Genomic DNA, 20339 nt, shown 5'->3' on the forward strand with positions numbered 1-20339 from the left:
GTCATTCTTTTTGCTACCATGCTGAGTTTTATTATTACTGATCCTCTTTGTTGATATATATATGGAAAATTCTTTTAATTTGCTTTAGATTTCCAGTTCCCATTATTAGTTTTGTTTGTTTTTGTTGTTACCCAGTTTAGCTTTTTGCCAGGAAACAGGTATGATTCTTGCTAGGTGAATGCTAAAATGGCACATAGTCAGCCTTCAAGTAGCTTGTCAGACCATTTGAATTTCAAATAGCCATTTAGCTCCTAGAAGATGCTGATAACTGGGGGGGAGAAGGGACCACAGGAAAGGGAGGAGTAAAAACAAAAAAAAGGGAAAGGTTTCTTGCCTTTACTTTTGGTAAATTTGTTTTTCTCCACACAAATTATCAGATAGGAAGAATGTTTCACTGTTTTGTCTATTGGTTTTTGTTTCATCTCTAGATTTGTTTCATTTGATTATTTAATTTTTCCTCTGCTGGTGCCAAAGTCACCAGAGAGCTTTGCATGAGAAAACGTGACAGTACTTAATGAAACTCAGCACCTAAGGGCATAAGGCAGTTGAAGGTTTTTTTTTGTTGTTTGTTTTGTTTTGTTTTTGTTTTTGTTTTTGTTTTATTCTTTCAATCAGCACCAATCCTGTAAATGATCTACACTTGGTGTAAGGTATAAAACATTTTTTTTTCTTTTGGAGTGGAGATGTCTCCTCCTTCTCCACCCTATGAATCATAGTGTGGGATTTTTTTTTTTAAATACTGTTTATGTGTAAAAAACAAAAGAAAGGTTTTCTTTTTGTTTTTACTTACAAAACATAGAGAATATCTTTGTATACATATAGTGACTGGAAAGAAAGCTTATCTGAAGGGGTTGTTGTGACTTATTATTTTCCTTTTTGTGTGTGTGTAGCGTGGGTGGTAGTGGTGGAGGAGGTGGTGGTGGTGGTGGTGGTGGTTCGGTGTATTGGGGGGAGGGGGGATTATATTTCTTGCAAGCGGTGTTTACCGCAAACCAAACTGAAGGTCCCCGTCTCAACTTGGGTCAAGACGCTCTTAGAGTGAAGACTCATACTGTAGCAACTCGTAAAGGAGTGGTCCATCCCGATACCGAATGCCTACTGCCGTGGGGGTGACGTACTGCAGAATGTTAATAGTCCTTCTCAGCCTCCTGTCTACAAAGTGGGCATCCCAGGCTGGATACCTCTTTCTTGGCATGTCAATCTTAATGAGGGGCCCTTCTGGGTGGTATGGACGCCCAGATGGAGTAGAGGGCTCCATGGGTCTCACTTGGAAAACGGGTAAGCAAGTGTCGGCCGTGAGATCCTCCTGTTGTTCCGTGACGGCTCTGGTAGGCGTGACCTGTGTCCCCCGGTACCCAGGGGTCTGAGGCGCCATGGGCTCAACATCGGGGGGCAGAGGGATGCCCCAGAGCAGCTCGGCACAACAGGAGCTGGCAAAGATCTTAGCTCGTGGCCCCATGGGATGCAGCACACCATAATATAAGAGCATCAATGCGATCCCAGCCACAAAACTAACAAAAACACAGCACAGTGCTGGCACTGCATAGGAGTCAGTGGTCTCTGGGTTTCTGTAAAAATACCAAAGGAACGTCAAGGCAGCATTCTCGGTCAAAACTATCGTATAATATGCAAACATTCGATATCGAGTCCGCCCTTCCTTGACGTTAAACCAGCAGAAAATGTACACAATCCCTACCACCATGTTGAAGAGGATCTCCTCCCACTTGGACATGCAGAAGTCGGTTCCGCCATGGATGATCCAGAAAGCCATGGCACACCAGTGAACCACCACGAAGATTCCGAAGTAGAGCTGGAAGATGGAAGCAAAGAGGGCAAAAGAGATAACTCTGGATGAGATGGTGAAGAGGCGCCAGAAGAGGTGGATGAGGGCCCCTCTGTAGCTCATACTCTTCTTGTCGTCCCTGGAGTCCCGCAGCAGCTTGTGATAGGAGGCTAGCACCCAAGCCAGGGACATCAGGGAAGTCACAGAGGAGACACCTGCCGGAAAGACACAAACCCACACAGTCAAAACCTTGGACAGCAACCCAGAGAGGCACAGCAGGGCTGCCAGCTGAGGAGATGCCCACACACACCAAGATCTAGAGGAGGGAGAAAGAAACACAGAATCAGGAACAGAACTCGGAGGTCACAGCTACTCCCTAAGCTGACAGTTTTTTGTCACCCAGGACTTTCACTTCAACAACTGGGTGTGCACTGTTGGAGAGTGAGGTTCATGTACTTTACCATGGAGGTAGAGAACTGGGTTCAGACCTCTGCTGTGGGTGGGAACACACGAGTCATAGAATAAGAAATCAGATGTGTAGCTAGGGTTGGAATTCCCATCCCCAGCAGCCTGTGCTCTCTAAGAAGCTCACAGTAAGAGGGGGTCACTGATGGTGAAGACTGACAGCTCACCCAAGACTCTAAGGGCAGATCTTAATTGAACCTTTCTCCTCTCATCAGACAATCCAAAAGGCACCTTGATCCCTTGACTGGGACAGCCTATCAGTTGTGGTGGCTGCCTCATTCCCTCATTCAGGCCTCCCTGAAATCCTAGCTGCTTTCTCCAACCAGTCACTGCTCGGAGTTCTCTGAGGCCCTTGACTCCTAAGGCCCTTTCTCTCACTTTCATTCAGATACAGCAGTCCTGTGACTCAAGTTCCGAGAATGTCTGCTCCTGGCACTGACTTCTGTGGGTTGAGGAGCTCCTGAAGCCTCTATGCTTCCTTCCTTCCTTCCTGGAACTGTCTGTCAGGGGGCAAGTACCCTGAGTTTGAAGGTGTGGGATTTCCAGGGATGCTGGAATGGACACAGAGCAGTTGATTTACATCTCTGCCTTTTAGATGTTTGTAACTAAGTCAGGCTGAGAATAGTAAGAGTGATCAAAGTTTCTCCATGAACTTCTTTCGCCTGATAATGCCATTCACTTCCTCTCAAGCCAGAACCTTCCCCCAAGTTCCCCCAAGCTCCCCTTCTCCACTATCTTCACTTTATGCCTCTTTTGTGGTTTTTTCCCACTGAATTTTAGAACCAAATGCAACCAAAGCCTTGAACACTGTCACAATGGCTACCATCTCCTTGGCAGATTCCCTACCCTCACACATTTCTCTGCTTAAAAACCTAAAAAACCTTTCATTTCATCAAGAGAATAATAAAACTGAAGGGCCAGGCAGTGGTGCACTTGATTAAGCACACAGATTACAGTGCACAAGGACCCAGGTTCAAGCCCCAGTCCCCCCACCCCCTGCAGGGGGAACTTCATGAGTGGTAAAGGAGGACTGTAGGTCTCTCTCTCTGTCTCTTCCCCTATCTCCCCCTTCCTTCTAAATTTCTCTATGTCTCTATCAAATACTAAATAAATAATATATTTAAAAAGAGAGAGAAAGAGAATAACAAAACTGCCCTGAAATTTTTGCCTCTCCCAAGCTTTTCTCACCATTAGCTCCTTTCCAAACCTCTATCAAGAGTCAAAGTCCTGGTCAGGGGTAGATAGATAGCAAAATGGCTATGCAAAGACTATTTATTTATTTTTCCCTTTGTTGCCCTTGTTTTATTGTTCTAGTTATTTTTGTTGTCATCGTTGTTGGCTAGGACAGAGAGAAATGGAGAGAGGAAGGGAAGATAGAGAGGGGTAGAGAAAGATAGACACCTGCAGACCTGCTTCACCGCTTGTGAAGCAACTCCTCTGCAGGTGGGGAGCCGGGGGCTTGAACTTGGATCCTTACACCAGTCCTTCCTTGCACTTTGTGCCACCTACGCTTAACCTGCTGTGCTACCACCCAACTCCCTGCAAAGACTCTTAATGCCTGAGGCTCCAAAGTCCCAGGTTCAATCTCCTACACCACCGTAAGTCAGGGCTGAGCTGTGCTCTGGTACTTCGGACTGCATCCAGAGATGTCAGGCATGGAATCTGAACCCACCAGCTTCATTACTCTAGTGAGACCTTTCCTAGCTCATAGGACTCCTTAAATTCATTTTGGGTAGTACGCTTCTTAACAAACCTCAAAACCTAGATATAGACCAGGGTCCATGAGATAGGTCATAAGTCATATATCCAGAAGTTGGGGGAAAACATACGCCTTAAAGCAAAAGTGCACAGTGGTTTGTAGTGAGTCAATAAATGTAGCAAGCAAGCAGAAAGACCTAAAAAGACACCACAAAGTACCTAATGAAATAGTTTCTACTTAGACCTAGATACCCTCCTCACCTACCTTCTATTCCATGTCCCTCAGTCACTCCAAAGCTAACCTTGTCAGACAAAGTAAGGAGTACAAAAGCTGAATAAGGGCAAGTGAATGGCATACTCTAATGATGACTCTTTAGTCACTACCAGACCACCCCATCACCTGGGACCCTAGTCAGGGAGTCCTGGGATTTCCACACAGACATGAGGGGCCTAGACCTCTAACAGATCCCTCTTACCACTGTCACTGGTCATCTCCATCAGGAAAAACATAATGGACCCCTCTGTGGGTTCCTATCTGACCTGGCCCTCAATGTGAATCAACAATGGTAGGGAATGTTCCATTTTCCGAAGGGAAGTTGGATAGCATACTCTACCTACCACCTGAGGATGATGGGTCCTGAAATTGGCGCAGCCTGGAATGTTCCTAGCCATGACCATGGAATGTGAGTTCAGACCAACAGGGATGCAGAGGTTACATAGGCTCCTATGCTGACTATGGGCCCCAGATCAGATCGATGGGGTTTACAGTTAATATTTATATACTTTTCCCATATTTGGGAGCTACACTCTTCCCTGATCCAGCTTTCTTGTCCTTTTTCCAACTGTGACACCATCCCCCCCAGACATTAGCATAGGTCATCTGCATATTAGATGTCAAGTACAGGCAAAAACTACTTGGGTCATGGGCCCCTTGGAATACACCTAAAATAGACCTACTAGCTTTTTCCAAAATAAAGACCCCAAATCTCTAGTCATAATATTCTTGCCTTTAGGTTCATGATTAGTCAACAATTTGCTCTGCTTTCTATCTTAACTCTTTTTCAGCCACCAGGTTCCAGTTGCTACCATAATGCTAACCAGACTTCTCAGGGTAGAAGACCCCACCATGTGTCCTGGAGCCCCACATCCCCAGATCTCTATCGAACAGGCCATGGCCGGTGCGCCGCTATGTTCCATCGCTGGGGAGCCGGAGACACCCGAACTGCCCCTGTGGCTACAGACAGAGTATGACCCACATAGTCAATGACTGCCACCTCTCCAGATTCAAAGGAGGTCTCGAAACTTTACATCAGGCTCAGCCTGATGCTGTTGACTGGCTACGGAAGAAGGGCAAACGCTAGAAGAAGAAGGGAAAGAGAGAGACAGGCTGGGAGTATGGATTGACTTGTCAATGCCCATGTTCAGCAGGGAAGCAATTACAGAAGCCAGACCTTCTGCACCCCATAATGATGCTGGGTCCATGCTCCCAGAGGGTTAAAAAATAGGAAAGCTATCAGGGGAGGGGATGGGATATGGTATTCCGGTGGTGGGAATTTTGTGGAATAGTACCCCTCTTATCCTATGGTCTTGTCAGTGTTTCCATTTTATAAATAAAAACTTTAAAAAAAAGGGGGGGACAACAAAAATGGAGGGGAAAATGGTCTCTACAAGCAGTGGATTCATAGTGCTGGCACTGAGACCCAGCAATGACCCTGGAGGAAAAAAAAAAAAGCCAAAGTCCTGGATTCCAGGAGACAGTGAATACAGCATATTGTTGAGTGTGGTGCTGGGATCAAGCTCCAAACCACACAAAGCACTATGTATGGCACCAAAGGAGCTCTATGGATAGTGCAACAGTATTGTGGTATCTCTCCCTTTTGCCTCTGTCTCTCCTTTCCTTTCTCCCTTTCTTTCTATCTCTCTGTAAGTAAATATAACTAAAAAAAAAAAAAATGGACCAGGGATGTCATTCTGCAGTATCACAAGGCCCTGGGTTCACTTCTTGGCACTGCAGTAAAAAGAAAAAAGTCAAAGTATTCTAGCATTTCATACCTTCCTGCCTTATTTTGCATTTCTTCCTGGCCCATCTTGCACAGCTTCTTCTAACAGCTCAAGATGCGGCTCAGGTGCACAGCTTGCAGAACAATGTACCATAATAGCAAAAACCAATGCATTGGTACAAGCATAGAAAATTCCAGATGTTTAACTGCCATGATGAGCATGTGTTATTTTTTAAATGATAACAATCAAGACTGAAAACAAACAAGGATGAGAAATAATGCCAGTCTCTCCATGGAAGCTCATCTTGAAAATATGGAAGAGGCGTTAAGGACTATTATTCTTCCATCTTTGTGGGAAGTTCAGAATACTACACTTGTGTGGCTTTGTAAACAAATGTCTACCTGAGTCTGCATCTTTGGAGCCATGTCATGTGGTCATACAAATGCTTTAACATAACAGGGCTGTATTTATGGGAGCTGTTGGGTGGGTGGAAAACCCAGAGAGGAGAATGGATCTTCTTAGGAGTAACATGGGTCTCTGGAGGGCAAATATGCAATCACATCTCTATAGTTGATGTCATATTTATATCCAACACTGGGGCATCCTTAAAAAATTCTTTTTTTTTAATGTGGTGCCTAGTAGTGAACCCAAGACACCATGTATGCATGATTCCACTGAGCGACCTTCTCAGCCCAACTTTCTACTCTTTTTTATTTCAAGAAAGAGATAGAGGAGAGATGTCAAAGCATAGATCCATCATTCATGGACACCCCATCCCCACCCCCAGTGTCTTCCATGGTACTCTTATATGGAATAAGGGCTCAAATTCAGGGCCCCATACACAGCAAGGTGAATGCTCTATTGACTGTTCTATTTCCTGGCCTTTCATAAAGGTCCTTTTAATGTCTTTGTGACATATCCTCTCCTAAGGATGTCACTTCTGATCTTTCCTTCTTTCTTTCTTTCTTTCTTTTTCTTTTTTTTTTTTTTTTAGGGATAGAGACACAGAATTCTGGTGGTGGGAAAGGTGTGGATATGGAGTTATATCCTTGTTATCCTACAATTATGTAAATCAATATTAAATCACTAAATTTTTAAAGAAACTATTTTTACCTATTGTAGGAAAAACACAATATATACAGATGTTAGTCACTAGTAAACAGTAATACAAGACAAATTGTGTGTGTGTGTGTGTGTGTGTGTGTGTGTGTGAAAGAGAGAGAGAGAGAGAGGAATCTGTGAATTGTTTCCTGTACAGCCTTTTTTAATTTCTTTATTGGGGAATTAATGTTTTACATTCAACAGCAAATACAATAGTTTGTACATGCATAACAATTCCCAGTTTTCCATATAACTATACAACCCCCACTAGGTCCTCTGTCATTCTTCTTGGACCTGTATTCCCCCACTACCACCCATCCCAGAGTCTGTTACTTTGGTGCAACATGCCAATTCCAGTTCAGATTCTACTTGTGTTTTCTCTTCTGATCTTGTTTTTCAACTTCTGCTTGAGAGTGAGATCATCCCATATTCATCCTTCTGTTTCTGACTTATTTCACTTAACATGATTTTTTCAAGCTCCATCCAAGATTAGCTAAAAACGGTGAAGTTACCGTTTATTTATTTATTTGAGTCTTTTCCCTTTTTTGTTTTGTGAGTCTAGCTAAAGGTTTGTCAATTTGTTCACTCTTTCAAAGAACCAACATTTACTTTCATTGATATGTTGTATGGTTTTCTAATTTTCAATGTTATCTATTTTTGCCTTAACTTAAGTGATTTCTGTCCTTCTGGTTGCTTTAGGGTTCCTTTGTTCTTCTTCTTCTAGGTCTTTTAGATGTGCAATCAGGCTGTTCATTTGTGCTTTTTCTTGTTTCATAATGTGTGCTTGTATGGCTATGAACTTCCCTCTCAGTACTGCTTTAGCTGTGTCCCAAATATTTAGATAGCTTTCTTCATTTTCATTGAACTCTCGAAACATTTTGATTTCTTCCTTTATTTCCCCTTTGACCCAGTAGTTGCTAAGTAGTATACTGCTGAGCTTCCACATTTTGAGACTATTACTAATTTTTTGTTGATTGTTAAGTGTTAGTTTAATTCCACTATGGTCTGAGAAGATGCTTAGGATGATTTCAATCTTCTTGAATTTGCTGATGCTGTCTTTGTGGCCTAACATATGGTCTATCCTTGAGAATGGAGCAGTGGATTTGTAGTGCATGCACCGAGCCCCAGCAATGACCCTGGAGGCAAAAAAAAAAAAAAGAAGAAGAAAAGAAAAAAAAAAAAAGAAACAGGTATTTCCCCTCATAGCACTGGAGGCTACAAGTTCAAGATCAAGCTTATCTTGATCTGGAACCCAGCCAGGCTGGGTTCTCTTGAGGCCTCTGGTTTATTTTTATTTATGTTTTTATTTTATGTATTTATTTACTTAATGAGAGACACAGGACATGCACTTTCACACACACACACACACACACACACACACACACACACACACACACACACACACACTCATACTCATTGGGGGAGAAAAACCGGAGCACTGCTCAGCTCTGGCTTACTGTGGTGCTAAGGACTGAACATGGGATTTCAGGTCTCTCTCCAACCCCAAGGCTTTAGTCCTTGTCATTCAGACATTTGTCTTTTCCCTTTGTCTTCACTTGGCCATCCTTCTGTGCCCTGGGAACCCATGTGTCACTCAAGATTTATCTGAAAAGAATACCAGTGGCAGGTCCAGGAATGTGACTCAACAGAAAGAATGTAGGATTTATAGTCATGAGTTCCCATGAATGAAATATATGTGTATGTATATGTATATATATGCAGGCTAAAGTAGTGTTCTGTCTGATCTGTCTCTCACGTAAAATAAGTAAATAAATGAACCTTAAAAATAATTTTAAGGGGGCTGGGCAGTCGGTCGGGGCCAGGTAGTGGGTGCACCAGGGAAAGTACACAAGGACCTGGAGTCCAGTCCCCGTTTTCCACCTGTGGGAAAGGAAGCTGCACATGTAGTGAAGCAGTGCTGCAGCTGTTTCTCTTTCTCTCTCCTTCTTTGTCTCCCTTTTCTCTCACAATTTCTCTCTGCCTCTATCCAAAATAAACAAATGAAGAAAATACTTTTAAAAAGAAGAATGTATCTTGAAAAATAAAGGACAGCAGGAGAGATAGATTAATGGCTATGCAAAGAGACACTCAAAGCTGAGGCTCCAAAGTCCCAGGTTCAATCCCCTGCTCCACCATAAACCAGAGCTTAGCAGTGCTCTGGTAAAGAAAATAATAATGATGATGATAATAACAATAATAATAATAATAACAACAACAAAAGGACTAGCCATGTCAGCAGCAGTAGAGCACTGGACTTGCATGTATAGTATCCCAAGTTCAATACATATCTCATATGCCAGAGTGATTTTTGTAGTTCTCTCTCAAATAAATAAATATATAAATTAATGTCAAATATTTTTAGAGGATTAGGGCCCACCCTAGTAGCCTCAGTTTAATTTAATCTCCTCTTTAAGGATTCCATTCCAAATGAAATTACTTCCTGAGAAACTGAGATCCTAAGGACTAGGACTGAAGCATATTTTTAAAAATATTTTATTTAATGAGAGAAATACAGAAAGATTGATATATATATATATTCATGACAGACAAGGAGACCAGAACACTATTCAGTTCTGGCTTATAGTGGTGCTAGGAATTGAACCTCAGAGCTTTAAGCAGCCCAGCATAATTTTTTTAAGTTGCATTTTCTTTTTAATCCATGAAAGACTGAGAGAGGCCAGATCTGTGTTCTGCTGTGGCATCTACAGCCCAGGAGATTGAACCCAGGGCCTCACACATGAAAGCATCCTGCACAAGAGCCAGGTGGCAGAAGTGGTCCTTTTTCCTATTTCCTTTTAGCTTGGAGCATATTCACCAGGTCAAAATTGTGGCCCATCACTGGAGATCCTAGTTTATAGAGGGCTCCTTGAAGCTTGAACAGGCGATATTGTTAGAGAAGGCTGATGGCCTTCATTACAAGTGAGCCCAGGGGAAAGGTGCTACCCAGGCCTTTAAGAGCCCAGCAGATTAGCAGATGAGCAGAGAATCAGGGGCAGCTAGATGGGGGTGGCTGAGTACCATGATGGGACCTGACTCTGACCATGGGTTTTCCAGGCTTGACATTGGACAGAACACCCAACCCCCTCACTGCAGTCTGCTGTTGGGTGAGTAGGGTGGAGTGGATGGTCTAGGAATCCCCAACCTCTGGTTATTTTCAATGTTTACCAATTCGTGGCTCTGCTAAATGGGGGGCAGATGAGGGAGGCAGAGCAGTCCTATGAGGCTGGGTGTGAGGGGCTTCAGTCTTCCAGCAAGGTGCTCAAACCAGTGTTTTCCATGTGACTTGTGTTCCAAGTCCAGCTACCTCCTGACATTTGGGAAACTGGCATGCTAGAGACTGGGCTCACTTGTAATGAAGGCCATCAGCCTTCTCTAACAATATCACCTGTTCAAGCTTCAAGGAGCCCTCTATAAACTAGGATCTCCAGTGATGGGCCACAATTTTGACCTGGTGAATATGCTCCAAGCTAAAAGGAAATAGGAAAAAGGACCACTTCTGCCACCTGGCTCTTGTGCAGGATGCTTTCATGTGTGAGGCCCTGGGTTCAATCTCCTGGGCTGTAGATGCCACAGCAGAACACAGATCTGGCCTCTCTCTAAAAATATTTGACATTAATTTATATATTTATTTATTTGAGAGAGAACTACAAAAATCACTCTGGCATATGAGATATGTATTGAACTTGGGATACTATACATGCAAGTCCAGTGCTCTACTGCTGCTGACATGGCTAGTCCTTTTGTTGTTGTTATTATTATTATTATTGTTATTATCATCATCATTATTATTTTCTTTACCAGAGCACTGCTAAGCTCTGGTTTATGGTGGAGCAGGGGATTGAACCTGGGACTTTGGAGCCTCAGCTTTGAGTGTCTCTTTGCATAGCCATTAATCTATCTCTCCTGCTGTCCTTTATTTTTCAAGATACATTCTTCTTTTTAAAAGTATTTTCTTCATTTGTTTATTTTGGATAGAGGCAGAGAGAAATTGTGAGAGAAAAGGGAGACAAAGAAGGAGAGAGAAAGAGAAACAGCTGCAGCACTGCTTCACTACATGTGCAGCTTCCTTTCCCACAGGTGGAAAACGGGGACTGGACTCCAGGTCCTTGTGTACTTTCCCTGGTGCACCCACTACCTGGCCCCGACCGACTGCCCAGCCCCCTTAAAATTATTTTTAAGGTTCATTTATTTACTTATTTTACGTGAGAGACAGATCAGACAGAACACTACTTTAGCCTGCATATATATACATATACATACACATATATTTCATTCATGGGAACTCATGACTATAAATCCTACATTCTTTCTGTTGAGTCACATTCCTGGACCTGCCACTGGTATTCTTTTCAGATAAATCTTGAGTGACACATGGGTTCCCAGGGCACAGAAGGATGGCCAAGTGAAGACAAAGGGAAAAGACAAATGTCTGAATGACAAGGACTAAAGCCTTGGGGTTGGAGAGAGACCTGAAATCCCATGTTCAGTCCTTAGCACCACAGTAAGCCAGAGCTGAGCAGTGCTCCGGTTTTTCTCCCCCAATGAGTATGAGTGTGTGTGTGTGTGTGTGTGTGTGTGAAAGTGCATGTCCTGTGTCTCTCATTAAGTAAATAAATACATAAAATAAAAACATAAATAAAAATAAACCAGAGGCCTCAAGAGAACCCAGCCTGGCTGGGTTCCAGATCAAGATAAGCTTGATCTTGAACTTGTAGCCTCCAGTGCTATGAGGGGAAATACCTGTTTCTTTTTTTTTTTTCTTTTCTTCTTCTTTTTCTTTTTTTTTTTTTGCCTCCAGGGTCATTGCTGGGGCTCGGTGCATGCACTACAAATCCACTGCTCCTGGAGGCTATTTTTTCCCGTTTTCTTGCCCTTGTTGTTTATTGTTGTTGTTATTTGGATAGGACAGAGACAAATCAAGAGAGGAGGGGAAGACAGAGAGGGGGAGAGAAAGATAGACACCTGCAGACTTGCTTCACTGCTTCTGAAGTGACCTCCTGCAGGTGGGGAGCCAGGGGCTTGAACTGGGATCTTTACACTGGTCCTTGTCCTTTATGCCATGTGCGCTTACCCGCTGTGCTACCGCCCGGCCCCAAAACACCTGTTTCGGCTAATCTGTGGTACATGGTATGACACATACAGAGTAAGGCAGTACATTCATCTCATTTTGTAGATAAAGAAGCTTCAGAGATTTTTTTAAAATTAGCATGTCTATCAAGACAAAGAACTGAGATTCCAATTCCAATACTCCCCAAAGTGCTTGATGACTTGATGGGCCCTCTAGAAATGACCTAAAGAAGTAGAGTGAGGAAAGAAAGGCCAGTAGTTCTGGAGGAAATGATTGGAGTCTTTTCCCAGGAATGCACAGGAAGTACAACAGTATCTGAGAGTGGTCTCTAATTATAGAGAGGAAAATCAAATCTTTATTTCCATTCCCTCAGGAGAATACCACTCCAGCCCCAAAGACAGAGGTGACTGCAACACAATCACTGAGATCACTTTCCCACTGCTGAACTGTTAATCTTCAGAGTTCTGCAGCATATCCTTTATAGAGGGAGGAAGGCCAGGTTCTTCCTCTCTGCAGAGGTTCACTTGCAAGCTTTCTGTCTTGCCTGCAGTCAGCTCAAAAGGGAACTTTGTCCCACCAGCCCAATCCCACGTCCCTATGAACTGGTCTCAAGGCCTCCAGGGCAAATCTTAACTAGGCTGGGGAGCACTTATGATTCTCTTCCACTTTCCAAATTCCAAACATCAGCCTGGAAATTGTTAAACATGTCACCTTCAGCTGTGACAAGTTCCAGGCAGTGACCTTCACGGCTGGCTCTTCCTGGTGCAGACCAGGAGGCGGGGCTTGCTGCCTGTCCACCAGGCAAACCAGGATCCAGTTGGGACCTCACTAAACTACTTGGACCTTGTTGGGGGAACCACTTGCCCAAGAAAGGCTTGGCAAACGGAATTTCTGACTCTCACAGCCAGATCCAGAAGTCTAAGGTTTCCAGAAATTGAATGGTCACCTTAGTTACTGATGGAGAGATCCCTGGCTAGACAACTCTTCCTGGGGTAAGGGTGGAGTCTTCAGGGGATGCTAGCTTTGGTGAGGTCAGTATGATAGCCAAGGGTCTCCTTCAGATAAACTTTCGAGTTGAGACAAGTGTGCATGTCTCACAGCATGAGAAGCACAGAAACATGGTGGGGGGGGTGGGTAGCAAAAGTTGGAGGTGAGGAGCAGATAAAATAGAAGAATGAGGGGAGGCTGGGGCAGCAGAAGGGTTGGGCTAGCTGGAGGGTGAGAAGAAATGGCAGAGAACTGACTCAGGACAGACTGTGGTAGAGCTGCACAGAGAAGAACGATCAGAATGTTTCTAGAAGCTGAAATCTAAGTGGTCATAATACCGACTGCTTGAAGAAGCAGCTCTTTAACATGATGGTCCAAATGGGGTAAAATTCAGATCTGATCACAACTGGATAATCACCACTGGATTGCCATGGTTTATGTGAGATATCTCATTTGGCATTGCATCCAAGTCTACCATGTTATCTACTCATTTCTTTAAAAAAAAATCTTTAAAAAAAGATTAGTTACTTAATTAATGATGGAGAAAGGAGAGAGAACCAGAAAAACATTCTGGCACTGTGATGCTGGGGATTGAACTCAAGACCCCATGCTTAAGAATTCAATACTTTATCTACTATACCAATCCTCAGTCTGCATATACTCAATTTATTAATTTACTTAGAAAATAAAAACTATCAACAAGATCATAGGATAAGAGGGGTACAATTCCACACAATTCCCACTACCAGAATTCCATATCCCATCCTCTCCCTTGAAAACTTTCCTATTTTTTATCTCTCTAAGATCAGAAAAAACTAGAAGCCAGACTGCTTTGGGGATTAAGGAGTCTAGGGCAATCTGATGTGACATCTAACACTCCATTTGGTGGCCAGGGAGGATTCAGCTGAGCTGGCTGGCTAGGCAGGTGTCCCCTTCTACCCTCCCTACTTCCCCCTTGAAGCTGTGTGCTCAGTGGATGAGGATGACCTTCCCCAAACAGAGATGGGCAGGTTTTCAGCTTGGGGTATACAAGTTAACTATGTTCCCATGCTAGAACCTCCAAACAAACACACAAACACTCAAGGAAAGTAGAGATCTATTAATAGAGAGCATGAGCTGCTCAAACTCTTCTTCATACCTTAGCACATAGGGCCCTGCAAATCTCTCTGCATACCTCATCTCTTTCCTATCCTATAAATCCCACCCCAGCCCCTGGATTAGGGAGACAGACTGGAACCTTGCTTCCTGGCTCCTTGCTGGTCTACCAAAATGTAAAGCTCTATCTTTTGTCTAAAGCTGGAGTCACAGTTGCTGGCTTCTATGCTCACTGGGAAGCAAGTTCTTATTTGATGGCAGTACACTTTACATATTTAAAAAACGAGGCTCAGGGAGATTGTGATTTACCCACAGTCCCTCCAGACATGGAACTGTTGAGTATTTCCACTGCTGGTCTCCTTCTCTGGGTCTCTTCCATTCCATCCACTCCTCAATAGTGATAGATATGTGACAGGAGAATTATTCATGAGCCCACAGGTTTTCTTTCCTTCAATATCTTAAGGAAGAGACAGAATCACTGGAAGATCATTTCACTGCAGTCTTTCCTGGAGCGAGAAGTTCTCCGGAGACCTGGAATTGATGACTGTCTCTGACAGGAGATGTCTAGCTTAATAATTAAAAATTGTGACTGCCCAAATGCTGCTAAGATTTCCCCACATCTATTATCTACTATCATTTATCTATTATCACAGAGTCAGGTCTGCTGGATAGGCTAAAAGAGGTCTCAGGGATGCTCCTGAGCTCTCAGATTCCCCCAAGTCTTAAGAATATAAGTGTTCCAGAGGCTGGCCTATCTTCCTCGCTACATTCTAGCATGGTGATCTCTCCACCTAGTGGTCCTTCAATCTGTGTCTTCCTCAACCATTCCCCTCTCAAGGTGAGGGGTGGGGGGAGTCTCAAAGAGAGCAGTTTTAACTGGCTTGAGAAATGGAAATGTTCTAAAGTTGATCATTGTGATAACTAGCAACTCTGGGATAAACTAAAAGCTGCTAAATTATATGCTTCAAATGGGTGAAGTGTATGGTATGTATGCAAGTTGCAGTTCAATAAACCTGTCTAAATATGTAGAAGAGGAGGGAGAGGTGAAGTTACTAGCTGGTCAAGAGACCCTGTGTGCAGGGACCAAGCAGCCATTTGTTGGGAGACAGGAGTATGTCTCCTCAGAAGGGAATATGGGCAAAGGTCGGGTAGGGGATGGACCATGCTTGAGGGAGTCAAAAGAGGCCATGTTTGTGTACTGATGAGATAATGCCATCACATCCTTGTGCATCTCTTGCTTTCTGTCCTGGGCGGAGGACCCCAAGGAAGGGTGTGGATGGGGCATGGATGGTTATTCTTATTCATCTTCTCCCTGAGCAGCCTGGAAGCTGAGGTCAAAGGTTGGAAGATCTTGATGTAAAATTCATTTGAACTATCCCTTCCCTCCCAATCTCTTAGATCTCTTGCAAGTGGGCAACCCCAGTTCATCTGGGAGTGAGAAGATTTAGGAAGAAGGTTCTCTCCTCCTTGACGAGATAGGGCAATGATTAATTCTGGTAAGGAAAGGGAGCCAGTAGCTACCTATAATTCTAGACAATATGATTCCCTTTCTGGTGTTGGTAGATACACGGGAGTGGTTTTTAAAAATAATACATTTTACATCTTGGTAATGAAAAATTAGTGGGAAACTCAGAGCTCTGGTACTGAACACAAAGCCACCATCTCCCGTCCAGATCACTGTCACCTAATTTTACCCCGAGTTCTAAATGATCAATTGATAGACTTTGCTGTCCATAACACTGAAGGTGATAACTAATGTACATATGAAAGAAATCAGAAAGCAATTTTTGCATAAGCAAAAATAAATCTTTCAAGAGGAGAGATGTGGAGAGAAAAGAGGAGGAGGCTGTTTAATCAATCCAGCAGCACAGAAGCAGCTCAGAACTGGCCACTCACCCAAGGCCCAGAGCTATAAAGCTTTGCCTTTCACGCAGAAGGGAACACTGCTCAGGGAGACCCAGGCACAAGTGATGCATCTTCCTACATGGTGTGTTCCTGCCTTGTGAGAGGAAAACAAAAAAAAAAAAAAGAAGAGAGAAATAAAAAATGAAAGGAAGAAAGGAAAAAAATAAAAAGAAAGAAAGAAAAAAGAGAAGAAAAAGAAAAGGGTGTATCCAGTAGTTGGGAGCTGATGAGAAAGGCAGAGACATTTTTAACTTCATACATGCAGAGAAACTCAAAAGAACTTGCCTTTCTGAATCTCTGGGATGCTGTCAGTCAGAGCTCTTGCTGGAAGAGGAAGCAAATGGAGAGTTAGAGAATGAGTTGCTGGAAGGGCTTTGATGTAAAAGGGGCCAGTGAGTGAAGTTAAGAGAGAAGAAAACTGGCAGGGAGGTTAGCACCAAGGAGACAGACAGGAAGATCCCTAATTGGTTCTTAGAGCTCAAAGTCTATTTAAAAGGAAAATAGTGCTTAAAGACAGGACTTAGTATTTGTTCATATTTCCCTGAGTTAGAATGGAGCTTCCTCAGGAAGCTAAAGATAGAGCTACTATATGATCCAGCAATCCCACTTCTGGGTATCTATCTTGAGCATATCAAAACATTCACACAAAATGTTATATACATCCCAAGGCTTCTTGCAGTATAATTTAAAAGATCTAAAATATGGGAGCTGGTTGGAGAGATAGTTCACCAGGCAGGGTGCATGACTTGCCTTGGATGCTACACAGGTTTGAGATCCAGCACCACAGGGGAGATGCTATGGCACTAGAGGAAGTTTTGGCACTGTGATGTCTCCCCTTCTCTCTCTCTGAGTGGAAAAGCATCCCAGAGCAGTGAAATCAAGCATACATGATGCTCCAGGTATACAAAAAAAATTCATAATAAAGTATAGAAGCAACCAAAGTGCCGACCAGTAGATGACTGGATAGAGCAGCTGTAATATAAAATATCCATATGTGAAATCTGACCACTCACAGCAAAATGAAAGGAGCTTGAGGGGATTACATGATAAGTAATAAGTCAAGGGGGGAAGACAAGTATTGGACAATTTCATCCATGTGTGCAACATCAGGATATAGAATTAGTGAGCAGGAAAACTAAAGACGATCTAGTAGACCCTAGTAACAGAGCTAAGGTTACTTGAGGGGATGAGGGTGGAGGTAAGGAGAGGAAGTGAGGGATACAAAGCAAATAGTGACCACGCAAATATATGGGTACCAGATAGTAGCAATTATTGATGCTTAGGTGGGAGTCAAGGCACAGTGTCTGAAGCAGGTCCAGTGTGACAGGAAGAGGGGCCTATGCTGAGGGTCTTTCTTGCAGTGTGGCCTGAGTTCTTTGTCTAGCTCCCCCAAAGTCCTGACTAGTGCTAATAGTATTGCTAGCTCTTCACCACTATCCCCTGTCCCTGACACTGTGAGTACCCTGAGCTTGAGGCACCAGGATTCACTCAATTCTTACAGCTCTCCAGGCTCTCCAAACCTCCACCCCTTGGCACAGAAATGCTCCTCAACCTCCCTTTGCAGGAAAGACCCTACAGAGCCAGTTGGAAATCCTTTGCTTTTGGGGAGGTTGGTTCTCACATACTTATAATTTCTCTGCAGTCAGGAATCCCTGGATTCTCTTTAGCAGCATCTATACTTGAATGCTCCTGCAGATGGGAAGCCGGAGACCTTCTAAGACATTTCTTCCACCTGCAGCTTCCCATGTCTGACATGGCTCCCACACACTGAATTGAGGACTCTCTCCCTTCACCCTTTAAGATAGCCCTTCTTCCTTCAATACCTCTTCAAATGGGGTCCACATGTATCCCCAGTCTTCCCCAGACTAAGTTTCCTGCCCCTGCCCCCACATGGCCATCTTCAGCCTCTCCTCACTCCCAACTTTCCCTCTTGCTGGAGCTCCACTGCTACCCCCTTAAAATTGGTTCCAAGACTAGACCATCACACTTGCAGGCTGCCCTGGCAGTTGAGACCTGGCGTGAGTCTGCCTTGATTACTGACTGAGGTCATTGTGCCTGTCCAGGGATCCCTGGACAGCCAGGTTACACCTAGTCACTTCCTGTTATTGCAGAGATCAGGACTGTCCTCAGTGGTGTCACCAACACCTTGGAAGGAGGGTGGTAAGTGGGGCTCTGGATCCACACACCCCCATCAAACTAAAGCAGATTCCTTTGGGCCATTTTATAAATGGTGTTTCTACAGAAGACTAGCTGTCAAGCAAAGCACCCCAACTGACAGTGTCTAAAACTGCTAGGCACCTACCAGCATCCATTTTGTTGTGTACAACTTAGAGATCACCACCCACCACATACATTTCACTTTAGTTCTCTGACTGGGAGACCCCCAGTCTGCTGCTCCAGGAATCCTGGATCTGCTCTTTTCATGGGAGGAGGTATCTGAGCAGCAGCCCTTGGGATGGACATGTGTGTCTAGGTGCTAGGGGAGCTGGGGGGGGGGGGGGATTACAGGAGGACAGCCTCCCACACCAGAACAGAAACATAAGTCCTGGTGCATATGAGGTGGGTGGGACCAGTTTCCCACACCTGGTCAGAAACTCGTGCCCTGGTAAAGAGTCAGTGGGCAGGAGTAGCCTCCCACACATAGACAGAAACATGTGCCCAAGTGTCTGTGCAGCTGATACCCTGCAATGTCAATGTTCCCCCATATCTAGATAGAAAGAGTCGATGGGTCTTCATTGGCCTGCTGACTCCTCAGAGCCCTGCTTCCACAAGGATAACAAAAGCTTGCCCACACCTCACTTTTATACACCGTTAAGTATAGGGCTTCCAGGAAATGTGAACATTTATTTTGCAGAAGCAGCAAATATACCAAAAGAAGTGGCAACCACCAGACAATCCAATCCAGGCTGCTACTGAAGCCAGAAAGTCTGGTTGCATGCTGTGTCCCCTTGAGAGAGCTTCTCTGGAGCTCCCCTCCTTCATTCCCTGGTCTATAAAACACCTGCTTCCCTCAAGAGACTGGTCTAAAAGACTTTTGCTCTCCTATTTTCACTTTGGTCAGTTCTAAAGCAAGTCTTTCTCTCTCTCTCTCTTTCTCTCTCTCTCCACCTCCCTCCTCTCCCCCAAGTACCAAGGGTGCTGGGTTTGATGTCAACTGTGTTGAAAGCCACAGTTAGTGGTCCTCAGTGACACTCAGGTGCAGGGAGTCAGAACAACCTCACACACAATGTTTATGGAAAATGTGTGTCACTAGCTATGCATGCAGTGGGTCAGGCCAGCTTCACAGAGGAGCGTCCAAAGAACCAGGACAGGTGGTGCCCGGGAGTTATTGGGAATGAATGTGTGGGTAGTGGTGTGCAGAAGGTCCCCCATGTCAGGGCTTGTCCCTGCCCACCCAGAGTGGTTCCTAGCAGGGGTGGGGAGGACTCACAGGGCAGAGTCTCTGCATTGTTCTTCTGGATCATGATGCAGAGCTGTAGCACCAGTTGGGGCGCGCTCTCCAGGAAGGTCTCCAGGAGCCGCAGCATGTTTACGTCCGCGTATTCGTACATCATGGCCCAGTAGAAGCGTCGCTGGTGTTCCTTCTGCCGCTGGCTCTGAATCCCCAAGTACATGGTGCGGATGTACCTGCCCAGAGAGACAGAACAGAACACAGACAGCATGGATTGGGGGGGACTTGCCAAGGATCTGTTTCCCACCAAATCACCACCTTCGCTACCACCCACCCTTACACTCTAGGGCCCCCCAGGATGTTTGTAGAGGCTCTTGGGGGGGGGGGTGCTTCCAGCCCACAGTCACAGGCAAACAAGGGGAAACAAAGTAGGGATCTAACCCCTATGTCAAGTCCAATTCCTCTTGGCCTCAATTTGCATGTTTGTAAAATGATAACTGGGGGCCCAGAAGAAAATTTAGTTGGTAGAGCTCCATCTTTCCATGTGTGAAGTTCTGGGTTTAGCTCTCAGCACCACATGGAAGTGCTATGGGTGGTACAAAGGAAGACAGAGGGTGTGTGCAGGGGAGACCTATGGATAGTGGAATCATACTTTGATATCTTTTTCTTTCTCTCTCTTTTCCTATTCTCCTTCTCTTCATCCTCCTGCTCCTCTTCCTCCTTCTTTTCCCTCCCCCCCTCTTTCCTTTCTCTCTATGAAAATCCAGGATGAAAATGGGAGGCAGCTCAGCAATATCACTCATTTTTAAGGCCCTGAGTTCATCTCCTAGTAACACACTAAAATA

At 44.3% G+C, this 20339-nt stretch overlaps 1 protein-coding gene across 1 annotated transcript in view; it reads right to left on the reverse strand.

Moving 5' to 3' along the window:
- Positions 1-7: 7 nt before the first annotated feature.
- Positions 8-20339, reverse strand: part of XKR6 (XK related 6) — a 218376-nt gene continuing 198044 nt past the window's right edge. Inside the window, exons 2-3 of the mRNA XM_060184926.1 lie at positions 19534-19730; positions 8-1998 (exon numbers count right to left, since the gene is read on the reverse strand). Coding sequence (XP_060040909.1) covers positions 1034-1998; positions 19534-19730 — 1162 coding nt within the window. The 3' untranslated portion in view covers positions 8-1033. The remainder of the gene's footprint in view (positions 1999-19533; positions 19731-20339) is intronic.

The sequence above is a fragment of the Erinaceus europaeus genome, chromosome 2 (genome assembly GCF_950295315.1).
Source record: "Erinaceus europaeus chromosome 2, mEriEur2.1, whole genome shotgun sequence".
Lineage (NCBI taxonomy): Eukaryota > Metazoa > Chordata > Mammalia > Eulipotyphla > Erinaceidae > Erinaceus > Erinaceus europaeus.